Source organism: Cibotium barometz, chromosome 39, assembly GCF_041138505.1.
Source record: "Cibotium barometz isolate CiBa-2024 chromosome 39, ASM4113850v1, whole genome shotgun sequence".
NCBI classification, from domain to species: domain Eukaryota; kingdom Viridiplantae; phylum Streptophyta; class Polypodiopsida; order Cyatheales; family Cibotiaceae; genus Cibotium; species Cibotium barometz.
Window position 1 is genome coordinate 23,288,165 of NC_141084.1, and position 20,320 is coordinate 23,308,484.

General features: G+C 46.4%; 1 protein-coding gene across 1 annotated transcript in view; it reads left to right on the forward strand.

Moving 5' to 3' along the window:
- Positions 1-20,320, forward strand: part of LOC147615887 (WD-40 repeat family protein / beige-like protein) — a 136,005-nt gene that overhangs the window by 86,108 nt on the left and 29,577 nt on the right. The window contains exons 13-22 of the mRNA XM_086778506.1: positions 10,055-10,603; positions 10,706-10,849; positions 10,929-11,435; positions 11,529-11,677; positions 14,450-14,519; positions 14,632-14,715; positions 14,855-14,911; positions 15,383-15,451; positions 15,573-15,659; positions 15,857-15,973. Coding sequence (XP_086634632.1) covers positions 10,055-10,603; positions 10,706-10,849; positions 10,929-11,435; positions 11,529-11,677; positions 14,450-14,519; positions 14,632-14,715; positions 14,855-14,911; positions 15,383-15,451; positions 15,573-15,659; positions 15,857-15,973 — 1,833 coding nt within the window. The remainder of the gene's footprint in view (positions 1-10,054; positions 10,604-10,705; positions 10,850-10,928; positions 11,436-11,528; positions 11,678-14,449; positions 14,520-14,631; positions 14,716-14,854; positions 14,912-15,382; positions 15,452-15,572; positions 15,660-15,856; positions 15,974-20,320) is intronic.

Here is a 20,320-nt window from a genome sequence, read left to right on the forward strand (position 1 = left end):
CTTACCGGTTAGCACTACCTTTTGGAATCAAGATTCACCCTCTGTTTTGCATCAGTTGTTTGAAAGAACGTTTGGGCGAAGGTGATGAGATTGTGCAAGTGGAGGAGATCCCTAACATTGAGGACATGGCTAGTATATTCCTGTGGAACTGGAGTTGGTTTTGGAACAGTGTACTAAACGGTCTTAGCATACCATCTATTCAGAGTACTTAATCAAATGGAAAGGACGGTCTGGGGTCGAGGCTACATGGGAGTCAGTGCGTAGTTGGAAAAGTTGCTTCCTTGGATTCATTGCTTTTGAGGTCATTAATGATTCCTAAGGAAGAAAGTATGTTACATCCCAAGGCTAACCAAGGTTAAGACCTTCAAGTTAGGTCAACCTTAGTCTAGGGGTAAGGCATCTAAAGTGGGGGTTAGTAGCTTTTTTGAGACATGCTATATTTGGCTCCTAGTTTATGGGATGCCTATATAAGTGACTTATTGAGTTAGTTTGAGGGAGAGCTACTTAGACCTGGACTTGAGGCCTTGAGACCACTCCGTGCTTGCATCCGATGGGTGTGTATTGGTGGTGTGGGACGCCAGGCACTTTGCATATGTTTGGGATGCTACTATCCCCTTGTGCTCGGTGGTGAGCTTGAATGGCTCTATTGTTGGGCGATAAGCTAGATGCCAGAGTCTTTTTGTGTTTTCCTTTTTGTTTATACTTAATCAATCACAAGGTTAGTTAGCCTGGAGGCTTTACAATGTGGCTAGACGAAGGCGCTTCATAGCAAGGAAACACATAAAAGTGCTCAAGATATCTGAGGATGCAATTTTTGCATTGGGCTAGGCATTGTTTTTTTTGTTTGTTTGTTTTTGTTTTTGTTTTTTTTTGGTTAATGTCTTAATTGAAAGTCTTCGTTTGATATTATCTTTTGATTTCCTCTCCTTAGTAGCTAGGTTTGTTAGTTTATTTATTTTTGATCTTTCAAATGCTTTGTTTTTGTCTTCTTTGTCCTTCTTCACTATTATTTCTTTCTCAAATCTCTCAATTCGTAAGTTCAGATTTTTTTGACCTTATGAAGGTATATATATATATATATATATTATGGCCTCCGTCAAAGCCAATCTATTACCACTCTCATCAGCCGGACGAACAATTACTTTTTCTGAAGACGAGAAAGTGCACATTCTTGATGCTCCACTAAAATAGGTGGATATCACATGCGGGCATTCTTTTCTGTATGATCTTTGGGAGTTTCTTCTATCACGAACGTCAGTTTTCTTTTGGCAACAAGTCTGTGGGAGATTTGAATAGTGGACGTACAAATCTCTTTTAAAAGTCTTCGTTTGGGTTGTTGGCAATTTTCTACCCAAAGTAGTGAATTTACCCTCGTGTCTACCCTCGTGTCTGTGTGTGTATGTCTTTAGTGCTAGCCTTCATCATTGCTGAGTTTTTCCTTCGTATCTGGAAAAGTGATTGGAAACTCAGTAGGTTGCTTTATCTATAAAGATTTGTTGACATGTGGACATATCTTCGTGCATGAACTTGCACCTACTCTTGGGCATAGTTAAAGTTGTTGGGTATTCGGAGTCCTTATATGTGTGTCCATCCCATTTGTATCTGTGTGTGAAGAGTCCCTAAAATAGGTATGTGTGTATGTATAAACTTATTCATGTGTATGTGTGTGTGGACACCGCCTTATATATGGATAAGATAAGTGTGATGTGTCATGTGTGTGTTTGTGAGTGTGATTTGTGGGGGTCAAAAGATAAGGTTATTAACCTCCAAAAAGGCATTGTACTTGGTAATTAATTGATCAATACAAGCATTACATTGTATAGTGCTCTCTCTCTCTCTCTCTCTCTCTCTCTCTCTCTCTCTCTCTCTCTCTCTCTATTTCCATGATGAGTTTCCATGGACAGCTTTGTATCACCCAAGTGAGATAGCTATGTTTATGTTTTCTTTCTGTTTTATTTTCCATTCCATGATCAGATATGCCATGGACATTATTGTATCACATTGGTCTCATAGGCCCATTGGATCTTTAGTAGACGCTTAATATGTCTTTCTTTCTTTCTTTCTATCTCCGTTCATTTCATTTCTCTCTCTCTCTCTCTCTCTCTCTCTCTCTCTCTCTCTGCAGCGGGATGTTGCTTTGGGAGTCACTACTCACCGACAGTCATGTATTGCCTTCCGACGCCTTGTGCGAAGGAAGAAGCGGGCCTTCCTTGCTCAGTTAGAGCAGGAATTATACCAGCTGTCCTTGAGCCAGGATTCGAGGGAGGCTTGGCGTATGTTTCATGAGTCCTCCCCTGCTTTGGCCATCACTTCTACAGAGGTCTGGGGTAGTTATGCAGCATCTCTATATACAGTTCTTGGACAGACACCTTATCCTGACCCGCCAGCACCATGCCCACGGACATGTACTTTCTTTACCGCAGAGATGGTAAGGAAGGCCATTAATAGGATGAAGACTGGGAGAGCATATGATCATGATGGATTGGTCGCTGAGCACTTTATTCATGCGAGAGACATGCTGGCAGAGCTTCTAGCAGTGATGTTCAATTGTGTTATGTGCGAAGGCCTACCCGAGACTTGGAGTAGGTCCACCATCGTGCCTATCTTCCAAGTCAGGGGACCCTATGGAGCCAGGGAATTATCGCACTATTATGATTGGTCACACACTAGCACGATTGTATGTATCCATTCTTGAGCAGCAGTTGAGTAGATGGGCAGAGAGAGAGGGCATTCGAGCAGAGGGACAGGCAGGGTTCAGGAGAGGTTTCTCTACTCTTGACCACATCTTGACTCTGCGGGCCATTATTGAGGAGGGCAGGTCGCATGGGCGACGGATTTATTGTAGCTTTGTGGACTTCCGCAAAGCATTTGATACAGTGCCCAAAGCCAGATTGATGAGGCGATTACAGGAGATGGGGGTACCCACAGAGCTCATATGGGGGATTATGGCTTTATATAGATCAGTTGCAGGACAGGTACGCACCCTAGAGGGGGTCTCTACTTTGGTTCACTCCACTATAGGAGTGAAGCAAGGTTGCCCGTTATCTCCTTCATTGTTTGGTATGTATGTGGATGAGGCTTCTGACTACATTGAGAGATTGGGAGACAGAGGAGCCCAGCTAGCAGGTACATGGATCCCACTATTGTTATATGCTGATGATATTGTGTTGATCTCTGACTCCCCTGAGGGTATGCAGCGTCATCTGGATGCTTTACATGAGTTTGCACATGATAGTGGATTGTCTGTCAACCTTGGCAAAACCAAGGTTATGGTGTTTAACACCACGCCACAGTGGGTTAGGCGATCAGCTTCCACATTTACATATGGGCTGGAGATTGTGGGGTATACAGATGCATATACATATCTTGGGGTAGTGTTCAGTGGGCCAGTGTTTTCGATGAGGAGAACAGCAGAGACTAGATTGACTAGAGCACATGCAGCCCTGGGTGGTTTGGAGAGGATGTGTTCGCAGGTTCAGTTTCAAGAACCTCGAACGAAACTTTGGCTTTTTGACACTCTAGTGACATCAGCTATGCTTTATGGAGTGCAGATATGGGGACCTTCAGTGGGCCATCACAGCGCAGGCAGGTGGAGAGGTATGGAGAGGCCTTTGGTATCTATGATTGCTAGGATTATTAGAGCCAAGGCCGTGGTACCTCATGAGATTATTCGAGCAGAGCTGGCGGCTGCCCCTCTGGTGATTGAGGCTCTTACGAGACCAGTCTCCTACATACATGGCTTGTGGGATCTCCCCCAAGACAGATATGCACGCCTCGCCCTGGAGTCCTCCCGACAGTTAGCTTTACAGGGAGACACAGCTTGTTGGTATGGACTGATGACATCTTGGTTCCAGGCACATGGTTTTAGCATGGACAGATTGCCTTCCTTCTAGTATTCTCTGGAGGCACCCTCTCTCACTCTCACACGGACAGAGATTACCAGACTCATCCATCAGGATTTAGTTCAGCTAGACATTAGGAGGACATGGATACAGCCGACTGAGGAGCTGGGCACGAAGATGGCTTTCTACAGAGAGCATTTTCTTCAGTTCACAGCAGATGGTTTTGTGATCAGACCCAGTTACATGGATGTACACTTGTCTCATGCAGTACGATGTGCTATTGGTCAGATTCGCACATCCTCACACCAGCTTGAGATTGAGATTGGCCGATATAGAGGTATACCAGCTGAGGCCAGGATATGCCGAGTATGCCATGGGGAGCCAGAGACAGAGCTGCATTATATTATATATGCCATTGTACTGCATACTATGAGATACGTGGTCGTTTCCAATGTTTATTCAGAGAGGGTTTTGGACCACTTTCCAGAGTCATGGGGTACCAGGACCAAAGGTGTTTGGGATTGTTCTTGCTTGAGCTGCGGAGACATAGAGATAGTCTGCTTAGGCGCACAGAGAGCCAGACTGAGAGGCACATTACAGACTTCTTTAGTCCAGCCATCACTGCGCCAGATGGACCACAGCAGTAGCAGGACATGGATACCGCCCACACCAGAGGTACATTGATTGATCGTGCGATTGAGCTTGGGTGGTCCAGACGCCCACGACTACGGAGGAGGGCATCCCAGCATAGACGGAGGTTGCAGCGACGGATTCGGATTATTCTTGCGAGGCATGCGGGACACCCAGTCAGGGTGCTGACCACAGAGGATATTGAGATCCGCCAGCACCCGATGCGGCACATATTATGAGATAGAGGCACCTCCATAGTGTACCCCTCCGTCCCACATGATATTGTATCCCCTCACTATATTCCACTCACCTCCATAGCGTACCCCCCCTCACTATATTCACACCCTATAAGGGTTTCTGTTTACCTTCCAGTTCCAGTTTCATTTTCTAGGTGCCAGTAGTATCATGTTTATTTTTCATTTTCTGGGTTTTTTTATCCAGACATTGTATCAGATCCACCATGATGTAACTTTTGGTCTCATAGGTCATTATGGCCTTTTGAAGACGTTAATATAACATTTCATTTCATCCCTCTCTCTCTCTCTCTCTCTCTCTCTCTCTCTCTCAGGCGTTGGACATCACTGACACATGGTTGCAGAGATCATCACAGGACCATGAAGAGGTCACGTTGTATGGGAGATATTTCTTAGAGCAGGGAGCTGCACATGGTCTCGTTGCCTATAACGGGATGTCTTGATGGCCCTCCTCCAATGCCCTCACCTCCTTCCATCACTCAGGAGGTACTAGCACCGTGGACTACCTTATGGGCACACCTTCTTCCCAACTTCTCCATCCTGCCACCCCCCTTTGAAAATGACCATGCCTACCTCTCTTTCACTCTTGCCTGCACACCATCCATCCCTCCGCCACCGCCCCCCATCTCACATTACACTCAGGTCCTTTTTGATCACGAGCTTGACCTTGTTTACTCCAACCACATCTACTGCCAACTCTAGGATGTGGAACCTACTGTCCCCCTATCCACCCTCACATCACAGCTCACCACCATACTCCACAGATCTGCGACGGCTTCTTTCATCTGCACGCAGCGGTCTACCCCCAAGCCACCTTGCGGTTCCATACCCCAGAACTGTTGGTATGATGACGAATGTTGGGCCACACGCTCCCGTCTTGAGCATGAGGTACAGATTGGGCAAATCACAAAGCGCTAAGCGCAACTGTAATATGCAGCGGAAGTCTTTGTATTGGAAGATCCTGTCACACAAATGCTCACACCGTCTTCTATATCCTAAGTTTCGTGAGTTTAGCAATCCACTTTAATACTTCAAACTTTAAAGAGATGAGAGAGAGATATATGAGAACTGTACACGAGATTGGGTCCCAAATTACCCACCGAAGGGCCCCCTATCCCGATAACAAGATAGTATTTGCTTTATTACTTTAGAGAGAATGACTGTGGACTGTAGATAAGCCAAACGCAGGATCTCGGAGGATCGGAAGCCTGGCTGAACTGTACACGGCTGTAGAAACACCTCGATGAACTGATCTCGAGCCTATGCACTCTTCCCAAGGGCACGAGGAAGGGTTGCACACTTGAGGCGGAGAAAGGATTGCGGTGGACTGTTCTAAGCTATGTAACTATGCTGTAAATGCTTATGAATGAGAGTTTCCAGCCTTATTGTAATCAAAGCTCTCTTATAATCAATTAAAAGAATGCCGCAAGGGGCGCCACTGCGTTTTGGGGCCAATCGGTGTCCGTGTACTGTTTGCTGGAGCACTCTAGCTCCCCTTGTTTGTTTTCCTTTTTCTAGGTCCTCAAAGGTGTTGAAGTGTTTTGTGTGCAAGTTTGTTTTTGCACCACCCTTTGGTTTTGTCTGAAGACTGAGGCCGGTTTACAGAAGACTGCGGAAGGAAACTCAAACTTGATTCACAGCACCATAGGGGTTAAACAGGGCTGCCCTTTGTCTCCAACTCTTTTCGGGCTGTACATTGATGAGGTTTCGGATTTTATTGATAGAGGAGAGGGGAGAGGTGCTTCCTTGGCAGGAGCTTGGATACCACTGCTTATATATGCTGATGATATAGTCCTTTTAGCACTCTCCAGAGGGGATGTAGAGACATTTGGATGCACTACAGGCCTACACGAAGGCCAGGGACCTCACGGTCAACCTGGGCAATACTAAGGTTATGATTTTTAATACCTCAACGCAGTGGATTAGTAGATCAGTACTGGGTTTCATTTATAGAGGGAAGACTATGGAGCAGGTTACCTCTTATGTATATCTGGGAGTCCTATTCAGGGGCCCAACTTTTTCCATGCGAGCAGCCGTTGAGGCGAGATTGACACGAGGATATGCTTCCCTAGGGATGCTAGAGAAGATGTGCTCACAGGAACAGTTTCAGGAGCCCAAGACCAAATTATGGATCTTTGATACTTTGGTCTCCCCTACTCTACTATATAGTGCCCCCATTTGGGGACCGAGCCTAGAAGGGTAGATCATCACCGTCGCCGCTTGGGGGGCCCTATGATGGATGGGGGTCTATGGAGAGACCTCTTGTTATGATGATTGCTAGGATGATATGCAGTAAGCCATCAGTCCCACATGAGATCATTCGAGCAGAAATGGCTGCTGCACTACTCGTAGTAGAGGCTCTTACCATGTCAGTATCTTTCCTCCATAGTTTATGGGAGCTCCCTCGACACAGATATGCTAGGCTCGCTTTGGAGTCATCATGACAGCTTGCAGAAAGGGGAGATGAGACATGCTGGTATGCACAGATGACTACCTGGTTTGGTTTACATGGGATCTCGATGGATAGATTGCCACCTTTTCAGTACTCTCTAGACGCCCCTTCGTTGCTTTTGCACCAGTAAGAGGTGAACATAATCATCAGGTAGGATATTATCAGATTAGACACTGAGAGGACATGGGTATCACCAACGGGGCCTCTAGGGATGAAGCAGAGATCACTTGCTTCGCCTCACAGAGGATGGTTTCATCACTTGTCCGAGATACATGGACATACATTTGTCACATGGCATCAGATGCTTTATTGGTTAGATCCGCACTTCCTCTCATCAGTTGAGGATTGAGATAGGTAGATATGGACCACAGAGAGCACCGATAGAGCACTGTATATGTCAGCTAGGGCCAGAGACAGAGGAGCACCCGTCTATACCCTCACACATTCATGAGCCTCACGTGCCCAGAGATGCCTCTGAGTGGACACTTTCGTCCCCTCTTAGTAGCTTCCTAAGTTTCCCATGTTTCCCATTTTCCCATGTTACTCTTGATCTCTAGATTTATAGATCTTTAGATCTTTTCTCACTTTTTCTGTGACACACCATTGACATTTGTACTTCATCTGACCAGATTATTGTAACTTTTGGTCGCATAGGTCATTTTGGCCCTTCGAAGGCATTAATACAAATTTCATTTTCATTCTCTCTCTCTCTCTCTCTCTCTCTCTCTCTCTCTCTCTCTCTCTCCGTCTCCGTTTATACAGATCTGCATTGCATTCTTGTATACCCTACGCATATAGGTTGCATACTGAGCCTCTAGCAGTAGTGCTCCATCCATCACCCCCCCCCCCACTAGCTCAGTACTTTCATACTTTATTTCATGTTCATTTTGTCCTTTTTTTTTCTGGACATCCAGAAGACATTGACAGTTGTACATTGATTTGTCTCGCTTCTGTAGATTAAAAAAATTAAGGTTTTTTTTTTGATTTGTTGCTTTTTGGTTTTTTTTTGGGGACAAAATTCACTAATTAAAGCCTCATACGACACATTGAGAGTCTTCTAGGTTCTCTGCCTTGGCCCTCGAGCCTAAAATGATTGGCGAAGCATTAATAGCTTGGCACCGGCGCCACAAACGACATCTGCTCGAGGGGGAGATCTGATCTCCCGCCTATATTTATGTTTTTATGTGTGTTGAGTTATGGGTCCTCTACCGGGGTTGTCTCCCTAAATAGATATGTAATAAATGTTTATCATATGTGTTTGTACCGCTTTGTGTCATAAAAGGCCTTGTGTTATCCTTATCCCAATTAGGAGCCATGGGAGTGACTAAAGTGCTGGCCTTGTTGCCTTGATTGCATTATGTGATTGGAGGGCTATCATGACATGGGAGGTGTGCATGATGAGTTTGCTTCGACACATGTAATGGGGTCAAAAGGTAGTGTCTTTCTTTCATGTTAGGTCTCACCTCCTTTGTTCCGAAGGGGGATTGTTGAATATTCAGAGTCTTTATCTTGTCTGTATGTGTGTGAATAGTCCCTAAAAAGGTTGTGTATGTATAACGTATTCATGTGTATGTGTGCGTGAACACTTGCATAGGTGTGAACACCGCCTTATATCTCGATAATAAATGTGTGACGTGTCATGTGTTTGTGAGTGTGATTTGTTTGGGTCAAAAGATAAGGTTGTAAACCTACAAAAAGGCATTGTACTTGGTGATTAATTGATCAATAGAAGCATTACATTGTATGGTGCTATCTTTTGTTTTTTGTACTCTCTCTCTCTCTCTCTCGACCTACAGCTCTTTCTTTCTCTCTCTCTCTCTTTGGAACATGGCTATCTACTATCCTGCATGATCCATAGCCTAGTCTTGCAACAAACTCTAGTTCTACGTAAGTGAGCGGGGTGCCATAGCTTGTAGTCTGTGTCATGGATGATGGAGTCAGAGTTTGAAGCTTTGTGATTAGACTCTCATGGAGTTGAGGTTGCACCTTGGTTTTTGTTAAGTTTGGGAAACAACCTGAGCTTTCCATTGGTTAAATCTTTTTCTTCTCATGACGGGTCCAGTATGTTGCGTTTATTATGCAAAATTGCCAAGTCCAACGTGGTATCCAAGGCAGCTTGCTCGTTGAGGACCATCAAACAAGTTTCTCTCCTTTTAATGTGCTCAAGTGGATAGTACGGTAGAAAATGCCCATGTCAATGGTCATCTTGACATATCCATATGGGCATAGAACACATGGAATTGGGAGATGCACAGTCTATGTAGACCTAAGTTTTTGAAGACCGTTGTTTTCAAAGGTGTTTAAATTCAAAATAGTGGTATTGTCTTTATGCAGTTGCAAACATTGCTATGGGCTATACCTTGAGTCCACCATCAAAGATGTCGTTGAAGTGCATGCAGAATCTTACATCAACTCTAGTACTGCATGACATACAGGTACAGAAGGACTTGAAAAGATTGTTGGAGGAAGGCCTCTCCAAAGATCTCCTCCGGTGGATTGTAATAACACCTAGTCTACGTACGGCTCACACTGTTGTCTGGCTTTGTGCAATACCTGAATTAGAAGAAAGGGTTATAGAATCCTTTTGGCATCTCAAACTAGGATGGCGAGGAGGTTTTAAGCTAAATATGCACTCAGTTGTTATGGAAAAAATCTATGAACTTTTGTTAGTAGGTAACCACTACTAGGTGAGACTCTCAATGCCCGTCTTTGCTTTACCCAGGGCATACACATCCCATAACTACCTCATATGGTGTTCTTAATACTGGAAGTGTTTTTCCTCCTGTTGAAGCTTATGTATGCGTTGACTGGTTTTTGAAGCATTCCAAAATCTTTATTTAGTCAGTCATTTTGATGTAGTTTTTTTACTTAAACAGGCTGCTGCAGCCATGGTGACTCCAGAATGGGCTGCCGCTTTTGCATCACCCCCAGCAGCAATGGCCCTTGCCATGGCTGCTGCTGGAGCTGGAGGAGGTGATTTGAACACGTCTAAAGGCAGTCATCAGAAGCGTGAATTTTCAGCTCTTGAGAGAAAGACCTCACGACTCCGCAGTTTAACTGCTTTTCAAAAGCTACCTGAATCACCTGGAAAGCCTGTCCCCCCTCCTAAAGATAAGGCAGGGGCCAAGGCTGCTGCTATGGCTGCAGCTCGGGACCAAGAACGTGCAGCGAAAATTGGTTCTGGGCGGGGCCTTGGAGCTGTAGCAATGGCGTCTTCTGCACAGAGGAGGACTAGCAGTGATAGGGATCGAGCCAAAAGGTGGGGCATTTTGGAGTCAATGCATACTGCATGGATAGAGTGTGCTGCATTGTCACCAGGAGTTGGACATGATCTTCCAGACAAAGAGGGCAATGTTGCAAGCCTCAAATTATTTTTGTCTTTATCAGAAATGTTGGAGACTTCCCGAACTTTGCAACACTTGGAGGTAGTGAGATTTGACTTGTGCCTAGGTTTTGAGCGCAGAGTTCTATGCCTCCCGTGAATTGTGTGTATAAGGGGGGGGGGTGATTATTTTGTGTCATTGCAGGCCAAAAGATGCATGCTTCTCTTTGCAGCTGACGAGAATGACAAAACAGTGGGAGTTCATGCATGGCGGTTACTTGTAAGGCACCTTTTAGAAATGGAAGCACTATTCGGGCCAATTGCTAGCAAGCTTTTAAGCAATCAAAGAGTCAGTGCTTGCTCCTCTTTTGGGTGTTTCTAATTTTACTATTTCGTTTAGTGTTAAATCTGACAGCCATATCTGGCAGATTTTTTGGAAGCTCGATCCCATGGAAAATGCCATGAGAATGCGGAAGAGGTTGAAGCGAAACTATAAAGGTACGGACCACCATGGAGCTGCAGCTGATTATTTGGAAGTACAAGCAAGCGTTGAGAACAGTGATGGTTCCTCTTGCACCAGAGAAGAATGTGAAATAATCTCAAGAAGCACCCCTATCCCTACTGCTGAGGCTGCAAAGCTTTTCCCAGAGCAACCTGTGTTTGAGGAAGCAGGGGAGGATGAGACCTTCCAAAGTGATGCAGGAGAATTTGAGGATCGTAAAGAAGACAAAGAGTATCGCCTCAGTATTTCTTCAAAACAGTCCTTTTCTGATGACAATGCAGTCATGGGATTGAGTACAGGGCCATCTGCAAGCTTGGCTTCAGCTACAGCAGGAATCACGCGTATGGGAGTGACTGATTCTCATGAGAAGCTGCTTTTGGAAATCCCAGCATTAATGGTTCAGCCTTTGAGAGTATCGAAAGGAATTTTCCAAGTAAGATAAACTATTTTCTGTTTTTACACCTTTCTGCCATTCTTTGCTTTGTTGAACGGTCCTTTCGCTCAGACAGTAACATGGTTGTGTCAGGTGACGTCTAGACACATTTTCTTCACATTGGATAATGATGCACTTATAGATCAGCCTGAGAATGAGGCAACAGAGGAAACCATGGTAAAGGAGGAGGGAAGGGAAAGAATATGGCCCCTGTCTGCGTTGAGGGAGGTGTACAGCAGAAGGTTTGTAGTGTTGTTTTATTGGTGGGGTTTACCTTTGTTATGATATGCATACTTGCTTGCAGGGCAAATTTTGTTGAGTAGTTATGCATGCTTTTTGGGGCGGTGTGAGTGGAAAGGAGGGAGAGAAGAAGGGAAGGGGGAGGGGGGGTATGGAGGCGGGGTTTCTCTGGTGTATGAGTCAAGCTGCCTCCATATCCTTTCTATAGCCACTCCATATGACTTGATGTGCTTAACAAATCATGTTGATGCTGTATTGTCTTGTGGATGACTACCATGAGGTTATAAATTGCACCTTCTTATAAGGTGAATTTCGGCATGTTCTTGGATTCATCTAGGTATATCTTTATGCTGTATTAGCGGACATGCAAATTTAACATCGTGAAGTTTTCATCCAAGTTGCAGCCAGTTGATATTGTGTTAATTCTTTCTATCTTTAGTGGTGCATATGCCCTATACCTTTTTGTTGTGATAATTCTTTCTAGTTGTTAAGATCCTTAGTGCTAGGCTTCATTATGGTTGAGTCTGCCTTGTATCTTTGGAGCTTTGACAGAAACTTACTACATAGACCTTTTTATGAATGTATGCTTTTATGTGCGTGTGCGTGCGTGCATGGGGGGTGTGTGTGGGAGCATATATTGATACCAAGCTCTACACCCACTATTGAGCACTGATGACGTTAGTGGGGATGTCGTAGTATCTAGTCCATACTAGACATGGTGGAGTTGATGGTTTATTGTCTTGTGGATGACTACCGTGAGGTTATAAATTGCACTTTCTTATAAGGTGAATTTGGGATTCATCTAGGTATATCTTATGCTGTATTAGCGGCATGCAAATTTCACCGGGTGAAGTTTTCGTCCAAGTTGCAGCCAGTTGATATTGTATTAATTTTTTCTATCTTTAGTGGTGCATATGTCCTGTCAACTACCTTTTTGTTGTAATAATTCCTTCTGTTTGTTATGATCCTTAGTGCTAGGCTTTGTTATGGTTGAGTTTGCCCTATAGCTCCGGAGCCCTGACAGAAACTCAGTACACAAACCTTTGTATGAATGTATGCTCTTATGTGCGTGCGTGCGTGCGTGCGTGTGTGTGTGTGTGTGTGGGAGCATTTTTTGTTTCCAAGTTCTACACCCACTATTGGGCACTGATGACGTTAGTGGGGATGTTGTAGTATCTAGTCCATACTATGGTCGTAGTATCTAGTCCATACTATGCATGGTGGAGTTGATGGTTAATTGTCTTGTGGATGATTACCACGAGGTTATAAATTGTGCTTTCTTATAAGGTGAATTTGGGCATGTTTCTGGATTCATCTAGGTATATAAATAATTTGTGTGATCGTTTAGACTTTAGCACTTGTAGTTATACAGGGCCTGAAACTCCCAACAAATTTGAAAAGGCACCATTGTTATCAGCAGGAGAGTAGTCAGTGGCACATTTGCAACGGAGGTTGCTCTGCCCGGTCCTTGCAAGAGACTGGGTTTACAGTGCGGGCACCTGCGCAAATGAACTAAGAAGTCACCTGGGCAATGAAGTGGATGACAACACATGGTTTCTCTGTAAATGCTTTGCCACCATCTCATTATTGTGGAAGACACTTCCATCAAGGATGAGCCTATACCAAGATCGGTTTGTAAAGCGACGACAGAAGGGTTTATGCATATGGCATGTCAACTAAAATTCATGTCACATGTACTGAGGATCTCCATGGGCCAGTTGACATAGGCTTTACATGAGGCTGGGAAGAATGGCCATGAGTTTGCAAAGTGATGACAGAAGGGTTTATGCATATGGCATGTCAACTAAGGTTCGTGTCACATGCACTAAGGATCTCTATGGGCCAGGTCACATAGGCTCGCTCAACCTCACGCAATTCACATACCGTGCATGTTTGCACTTCTCGGTTCTCACGTTTGGATGGCCATTCTCCCCTGCCTCAAAGTAGCCTTTCAATGCCCAGCATATTATGAGATTGGAGTCCACTTTCATTCCCTGTTGAGTCATAGAGCTTGAGGATCAATGGTTGTGGCACTCTTTCTTGCATTAGATACAGATACACGGAGACTGGCTCATGATGGAACAAAGGAGGCAAGACGAACAAAGCCATTGTGGGTCGCTCCTTAACATCTTTCTTCTAGAGCATTTGACAACACTGAGCTTGAGAGATGGATGATGATGAGGAGACACAAGCGCACCAGATTAGGGCATGCAGAGGGAGATTGCAGCCACGAGTTTCCATTTTGAAATCCAAACACCTAGCTACTGTTAGACGCCCACCACAATAAATCTAGAAGAAGAGACCACCCACCACACATGAAGACACGCCTTACTCATGCATACTCTAGGTTCCAGTTTTACATTCTTGTTATGACTACTTTGCGGTAAGTAGTTGTCAGTTTTTAGTTTTATTATTTTCATATTATATGGCACTGTGCATATTGATTGTATATTGCTGAACCACCATTGTCGCAAAGACCTATTGTGGTCTTTTGTCAGATATTAATGTCTTTCTTTTTGTTGTTTCTTTCGCTTGGGGTTTGGGCGTGTGTTCTCCATTTTGTTTTAAAAGTATTTTTCCCATTTTATATACCATTCATGAGCTTGGATATATTTAGATCTTGAAAGGTATTATGTCTCTCTGCATGTGTATTTGTGTTCATAAAAATATTTTTTCCCAATTTAACTTCCGTTCATAAGCTTGGATATACATATATATCTTAATAAATATCAATGATTGTTTCTTAATCTTTCTCTGAATGCCTTCAATTGCAGGTATTTACTTCGAAGAAGTGCTTTGGAGTTGTTTATGGTCGATAGATCAAACTTCTTTTTCAACTTCGGGGTAATTAATACTTATAATATCAATTTAAGGGATCCTTTAAGTGCTTATATGGCAATGAAGGATCGTATATGGTTTTCAGCTTTCTCAAGCTTCTTTCTTTAACTTTGAGCAGACAGCAGATGGAAGAAGAAAGGCATATAAAGCTCTTGTGCAGGCTCGACCTCCGTTTTTGAACAATGTATATGCTGGAACACAGGTAAAGCAGAAGTCGAAGCTAAAAGAAAAAAGCTGCATCAATGTGTGTTAAATTCTTGTGTCTGGAGTTCAGTTCTTGATATGCTTGATAATAAGTCCTTTTTATTCGCAGTAATAAGTTTTTTTTCCTTGTTTTCTAGAGGCCAGAGCAACTGTTAAAACGAACACAGTTAATGGAACGCTGGGCACAATGGGAGGTACGTAAGAACTTTGAAGCTTTTGTAAAAGATGGATGACATAATCTCATGTTCACTGCCCACCATTTTTGTCCTGTCAAGTATTAGCAATGAAATTCTTTTGAGCAAGGTATTTTTGGGTAAACTTGATATGAATCCAGTCCCAATTAAAAAAGGAAAATCAAGGACATTCTTATGTTCAAGCTTCCAACCATAGAAGCTTAAAGATGAGTTTGTTTCCTAGTCTTTTGTCCTCTATGGAAAATGTTGCAAGGTTTTAAATAAATACATTTTTGCACGATCTAAATGAACTATGGAAACTCATTACAATAGGAAGTACTACGTCCACGTAAGGGATATGGTAATAAGTATGATAGCATTAAATTGGGTGTACGCTTTCAGAACGTCACAAGAAACAATCATTGTGAATCAGCTTGTGAATTATGCTTTGAAGTTTAAGGACTTACCCCTTTTTTTATGATGGGGTTTCAGATTAGCAATTTTGAATATCTGATGCAGCTAAATACACTTGCTGGAAGAAGCTACAATGACATCACACAGGTCTTATTGTCTTTCTTTCCACCCCCCCCCCCCCCCCCCCACAAGGAGTTGATCTTTCTTAGGTACGGTTGTTGGTTACCTTTGATTTTGCCCTAACAAGTGTTGTCTCTTACTTGGACAGTATCCAGTGTTCCCTTGGGTTCTTGCTGATTACTCATCAGAGTCACTTGACCTGGAGAATCCTGATGTATATAGAGATCTCTCAAAGGTAATGAACACTAGCTAACAAATGAGGGCGTTGCGATTGCCTAACCAGCATTTCTGTGCGTTCATGTGTGTGGGCGTGTGTTTTATCTTTAGTGCCAGTCTTCATCATGACTTAGTCTGCCCTTCTCCTCTGGAGAAGTGATAGAAACTGAAGAAGTTGGTATATCTATTAAGGTTCAAACGTTTATTCTTGTGCAGCCCGTTGGAGCCCTCAACTCTAGCCGGCTGGAGAAATTTTTGGAGCGATATGATAACTTTGATGACCCAGTGATTCCTCGATTCCACTATGGTTCACACTATTCAAGTGCTGGCACGGTTAGGTGACCCTTACCTCGTACTTTGATTTGATTGAAGCAACACTGATTGCTTTTTTTTTAATGTCTGGAGGTCTTTTTTTTGAGTGTTTGGACTAAGTTTAGAACTTTCAACTTGTCTTCTGCTTTAGTTTTGTATCTTCTGATTGTTGTAAAAGAGGCCAACTTTACTATCAAACGGTGAGATTGATAGCCTTAAGGTTGGTAGTACGAGGAGATGCGAATCATGCATCCTTACGCAATCACCATACCAATCCCTGGAAAGCCTTTCCACATACTCCAAACCGTGATTTGGCATGATTCCTTAGGATAGTTGGTGTGATAATGAATGTCAAAACTTAAGTGGATTAGAAAAACCACTGTAGGGAACCACAAATAGTGAGACGAGACATAAAATGGTCCTCCATCAATAGAAAAACCAAAGGCTCTTGTTGACTTTCCTCTAACAATGAGTCTAAAGAGGCTTGGATGGACCTTTTCCAGTAGAAATCCTCTTTCCCTGTTGCTGATACTTCTTATGCCAAGAGGCTCCTTTATATACCTAACCAACCCTCCCTAGACCTCTCACAGATCCCACACCTTACCACATTTCTCTTTACCATAACCACTGTGAGGGAAGCTATAGTGAGGCTTCATAATGGCAGGGCTAAGGAATACGAGGGGCTTTTGATTGAAAATTTCAAACATTGAGCCTGTCGTTGTCCTTTTTGCAAAAACCCACCTTGAAGGCACTGCGTAGTGAAATTTAGGCTCTGGACTCTTTGCTTGTAAGTTTATTCAAACCTTCAATGAGAATTTTCAATCACGAAACAGGTGACAAAGTGAAATGTTTGATTGTCATGATGGAAAATGGCAAAGATAGGCAAACGCTGCACATTCTATACATTTACAGGGATCTTAGGATGTGTTTGGGCCAATTATGGGAAATTTCTGGGACTTTTGAGAAATTCCTTAGGTTCTTTTGATTCTGAGTTCCCTGCTGCTGTAGCCTGAAATTTTTTGGTTTTGGGTGGTTTCCATTTTACTTTTATTCTCTTGAAGAGGCTTCTTTATGTGTGCACTTTTACCTTTCTTGAATGGAAACTCTTCTTTAGCTGGGGGTGTATTTGGCAAGTGAGGTGGCTCCCCAGTTCCACCTCTTGCCCCATGCCATTAGGTATTGATAATGTCTGTGGACTGGTGTCATGCTCATCTCGTCATCTAAAGCGGTATTGAACAGATGAATGAAGAGCACTACAAATTGGTCTCTTAAAGTGCTACGTATAAAATTTTTTCCCCTTTTCAAAGTGGAGTATATATCCATTTCGATGTGCAGAAAAGCTCCATTTGACAAACGAGTAGCGCGTAGCCTGCTGACCCCTGCGCCTCCCCCATCGCTGTCGCCGCCAGCCTTCCCAGCCTCCCGCCTGTCCCCGCAGCCCCTCCCCTCCCCCGCTTTCTTCCCGCCTGCCCCCCTCAGCCCCCCGCCTGCGCCGCCAGCCTTCTCAGCCCCCCGCCTCCCTCTTCCGCGCCGTCCTCTTCTTCCCCCCCCTTCGCCTTCCCTGCGCAGCCCCCCCTCGCCCTCCTGCCTCCGCCTCCCCCCCCTGTTTTCCGCCTCCTTCCTTTCTTCCCCCCCTCCTCGCGTCGTCGGCCTCTCTGCCCCCCGTCCCTGCTTCTCCCCTTCTCCCCGCCTCGGCCCCCCGTTCCCCTTTTTTCGGCGATTTCCGCGTAGTGGAGAGGTTTTTTCTTGGGTTCGTCTCTTTGATTCAGCCAGTACCTGGTCTTTTCCCTTAGGAGGACTCCATGGCAGCCTCTCCGTCAGCCCCGACCGATACAGGTCTTCGATTAGACTTCTCAGATGCAGAGCAGCAGCTTCTCGTGTCCTCCGTTTCTTCCTTGGAGGCCTCTTCCTTGGTTTGCAAGGTGGTGGGTAGCCGCCCAATGCGGAGAGAGCTACGCGACCTACTGCAGGGTAGCCTCATTGGCGAGACTGCAAGAATCGTCAGCGTGGATTTTTTAGGCCGCGGCTACTACCAGGTGGAGTTCGAGTCCCCTCCAGCAGCCCAGAGGGTGCTGGCTCAGAGCCCCATTGCCCTACGCTCCTCTCGGGCGTTCTTTGCACGATGGACCCACGGTTTCGACCCATCGTCTGATCCACTGGCAGGCGCGACTGGATTCCCCATCACCGTCTACTTTCCAGGTCTCCGAAGGGAGTACTTGCCCCTCTTGCCGTCCATAGGCAGGGCTTTCGGGCAAGTGGTGGAGGTGCCACAGACCGCGGCCTCAGTGGTTGCTCGGGCAGCAGGACTCCCGGCCATTCGTGTTGTGGTTCCGTCACCAGAGTCCCTCCCGAAGACGATCCTCCTCCCTTGTCTTTCTGGAGGACATCTGATACAGCGCGTGGAGTATTCGGGCCTCCCCGGCCAGTGTTTCATATGTCGGGAGATGGGCCATCTCGCACGCGCATGCCCCCGCAAGGGGGTTCATCCTTCACGCTATGCGGCCTCTGGACCCACTGCAGGAGACCCGAGAGGTGGCCATCCACCTCCGAGACCGGACATCCCTGGCTCGCCACAGCAGGCACCACCATCGGACGAGCAGGCTCCAGCGGAGAACGCCGCGCAGACCCAGGAGACTGGCGGCTGGCAGGAGGTTCGCCGGCGGAAACGCCCGGCCCGCAGGGACCGTCGTAGACGCCAGCAGGCAGCTCCGGCTGGCGGACAGGCTGGTGGACAGGCGACTCCGGCTGGCATACAGGCACCTACCCGCATTTATGCTCCAGTCAGGGATAGGCGGCCTGCAGGTCCCACCCCGATGGACGAGGATTCAGACTCAGTGCCCGTTGTTGAGGCCGATGGTGGAGCCTCTCACGTGGAGACACCACTCCCGCCTCCCCCCCCGGGGGGCCCCGCCCCCTCCTTGGAGCAGTTTCCTGAGGATCCCCGGCCGCTCTCTGCGACCCCCGGCTCCCCTCCCCCCCACCCGGAGAGCTCTCTTTCCTCCCCCCCCTCTCCCCCCCTCTCCCTCTCCCCCCCCGCCCCCCCCCTCCCTCCTCCCCCTGCGGCCCCCCCTGACTCCTATCCTCTGGCAGATGCCTTTCCATCCTCCACTCGCTCTCCCCCCTCCTCGCCGCGAGCCCCCATCCCCCCTTCGGCCTCTCCAGGATATTTCGCCAGACCACCCGCTGCCCCGGGGCAGCGCAGCGGGGTAGGCCAGAGTTCAGTCCAGCGGCTGTTTCACCGCCTCTCCGGGCCGGTGGAGATGGCGATCCTAGCTTCGCCCGCCACAGAGTTCTCTCCAGCCTCCCCTGGGGGGCCCCCACGAGTGATGGGGCTACCAGTGGATTACAGTTTTTTCAGGTGCCTCCAGCTGGATGCTGGCCCATTCGAGACACTGGTCGCGCCCTTGCGAGTTTGTGTGGTGTGCCATCCCTCTCGTTCTCCTTCAGTGGTGAGCAGCATGGTGGCCTTCTCCTTTCCTCTTAGCGTTGCCCCAGACATAGCATGGGACTGCAACTCTGTAGAGGAAGTTCTTCGTGACCAGATACTGGAGTTTTCTCACCACTTCAGTGACTTGGGGCTCACGGACTTATTGCAGACCCGACTACACTCAGCCCGCATGAGCCTGTTTGGTATAGGAGATTGGCGGGTGGATCTGGTCCACACATCAGTTGAGGCGGTGCTATTGATTCTCCTCCATGCCGCCCCGAGGGTGCAGCCTACCTTTCGATATTTATATGCAGAGGAGTGGTCTCACGCCTATGCTCTGGACAGGGCGAAGGCGGAGTGGAGCTGGACACAGACTCAGGTCACCCTCTTTCTGGAGAGACTCCGCACCCGGACAGACAGTGACTACTCTCCTTCCAAGCCGGCGCCCAAGACTCACAGAGTGGAGGGCAGATCATCCGGCTGAGAGGGGTGAGCCAGTGGTGGCTGCTTCACTTGCCACAGCTCATCCATGAGGATCCTCTCATGGAACATCCAGGGTCTCGGTGGACGTCGCTGCTACATTGGTCGGGGCAGACTTCGCCAGGAGATCCAGAGGGCTCTCGTTGGAGGACCCATAGATATCCTCTTCATCCAGGAGCACCACCTCTCTGCCGGGCGTACCCGCACCTGCGGGAAGATCTTGCCAGGCAGGAGTCACACTTTTTGGTCCCCGGCATATGGCCCCCAGGGAAATCAGGGTGGAGTATGCATTTCAGTCAGCGAGCAGCTTCTTTCCGAGGTTGTGGACTCTGGCACCCTGGTTCAGGGTCGCGCGCAGTGGATCATCCTTCGGGTTGGGGAAGATCGCATTGGCTTCCTCAACTTCTACGCCCCTAACGGGGCATCCGGGAGAGCTGAGTTCTGGAGCACCATTAGGCAGT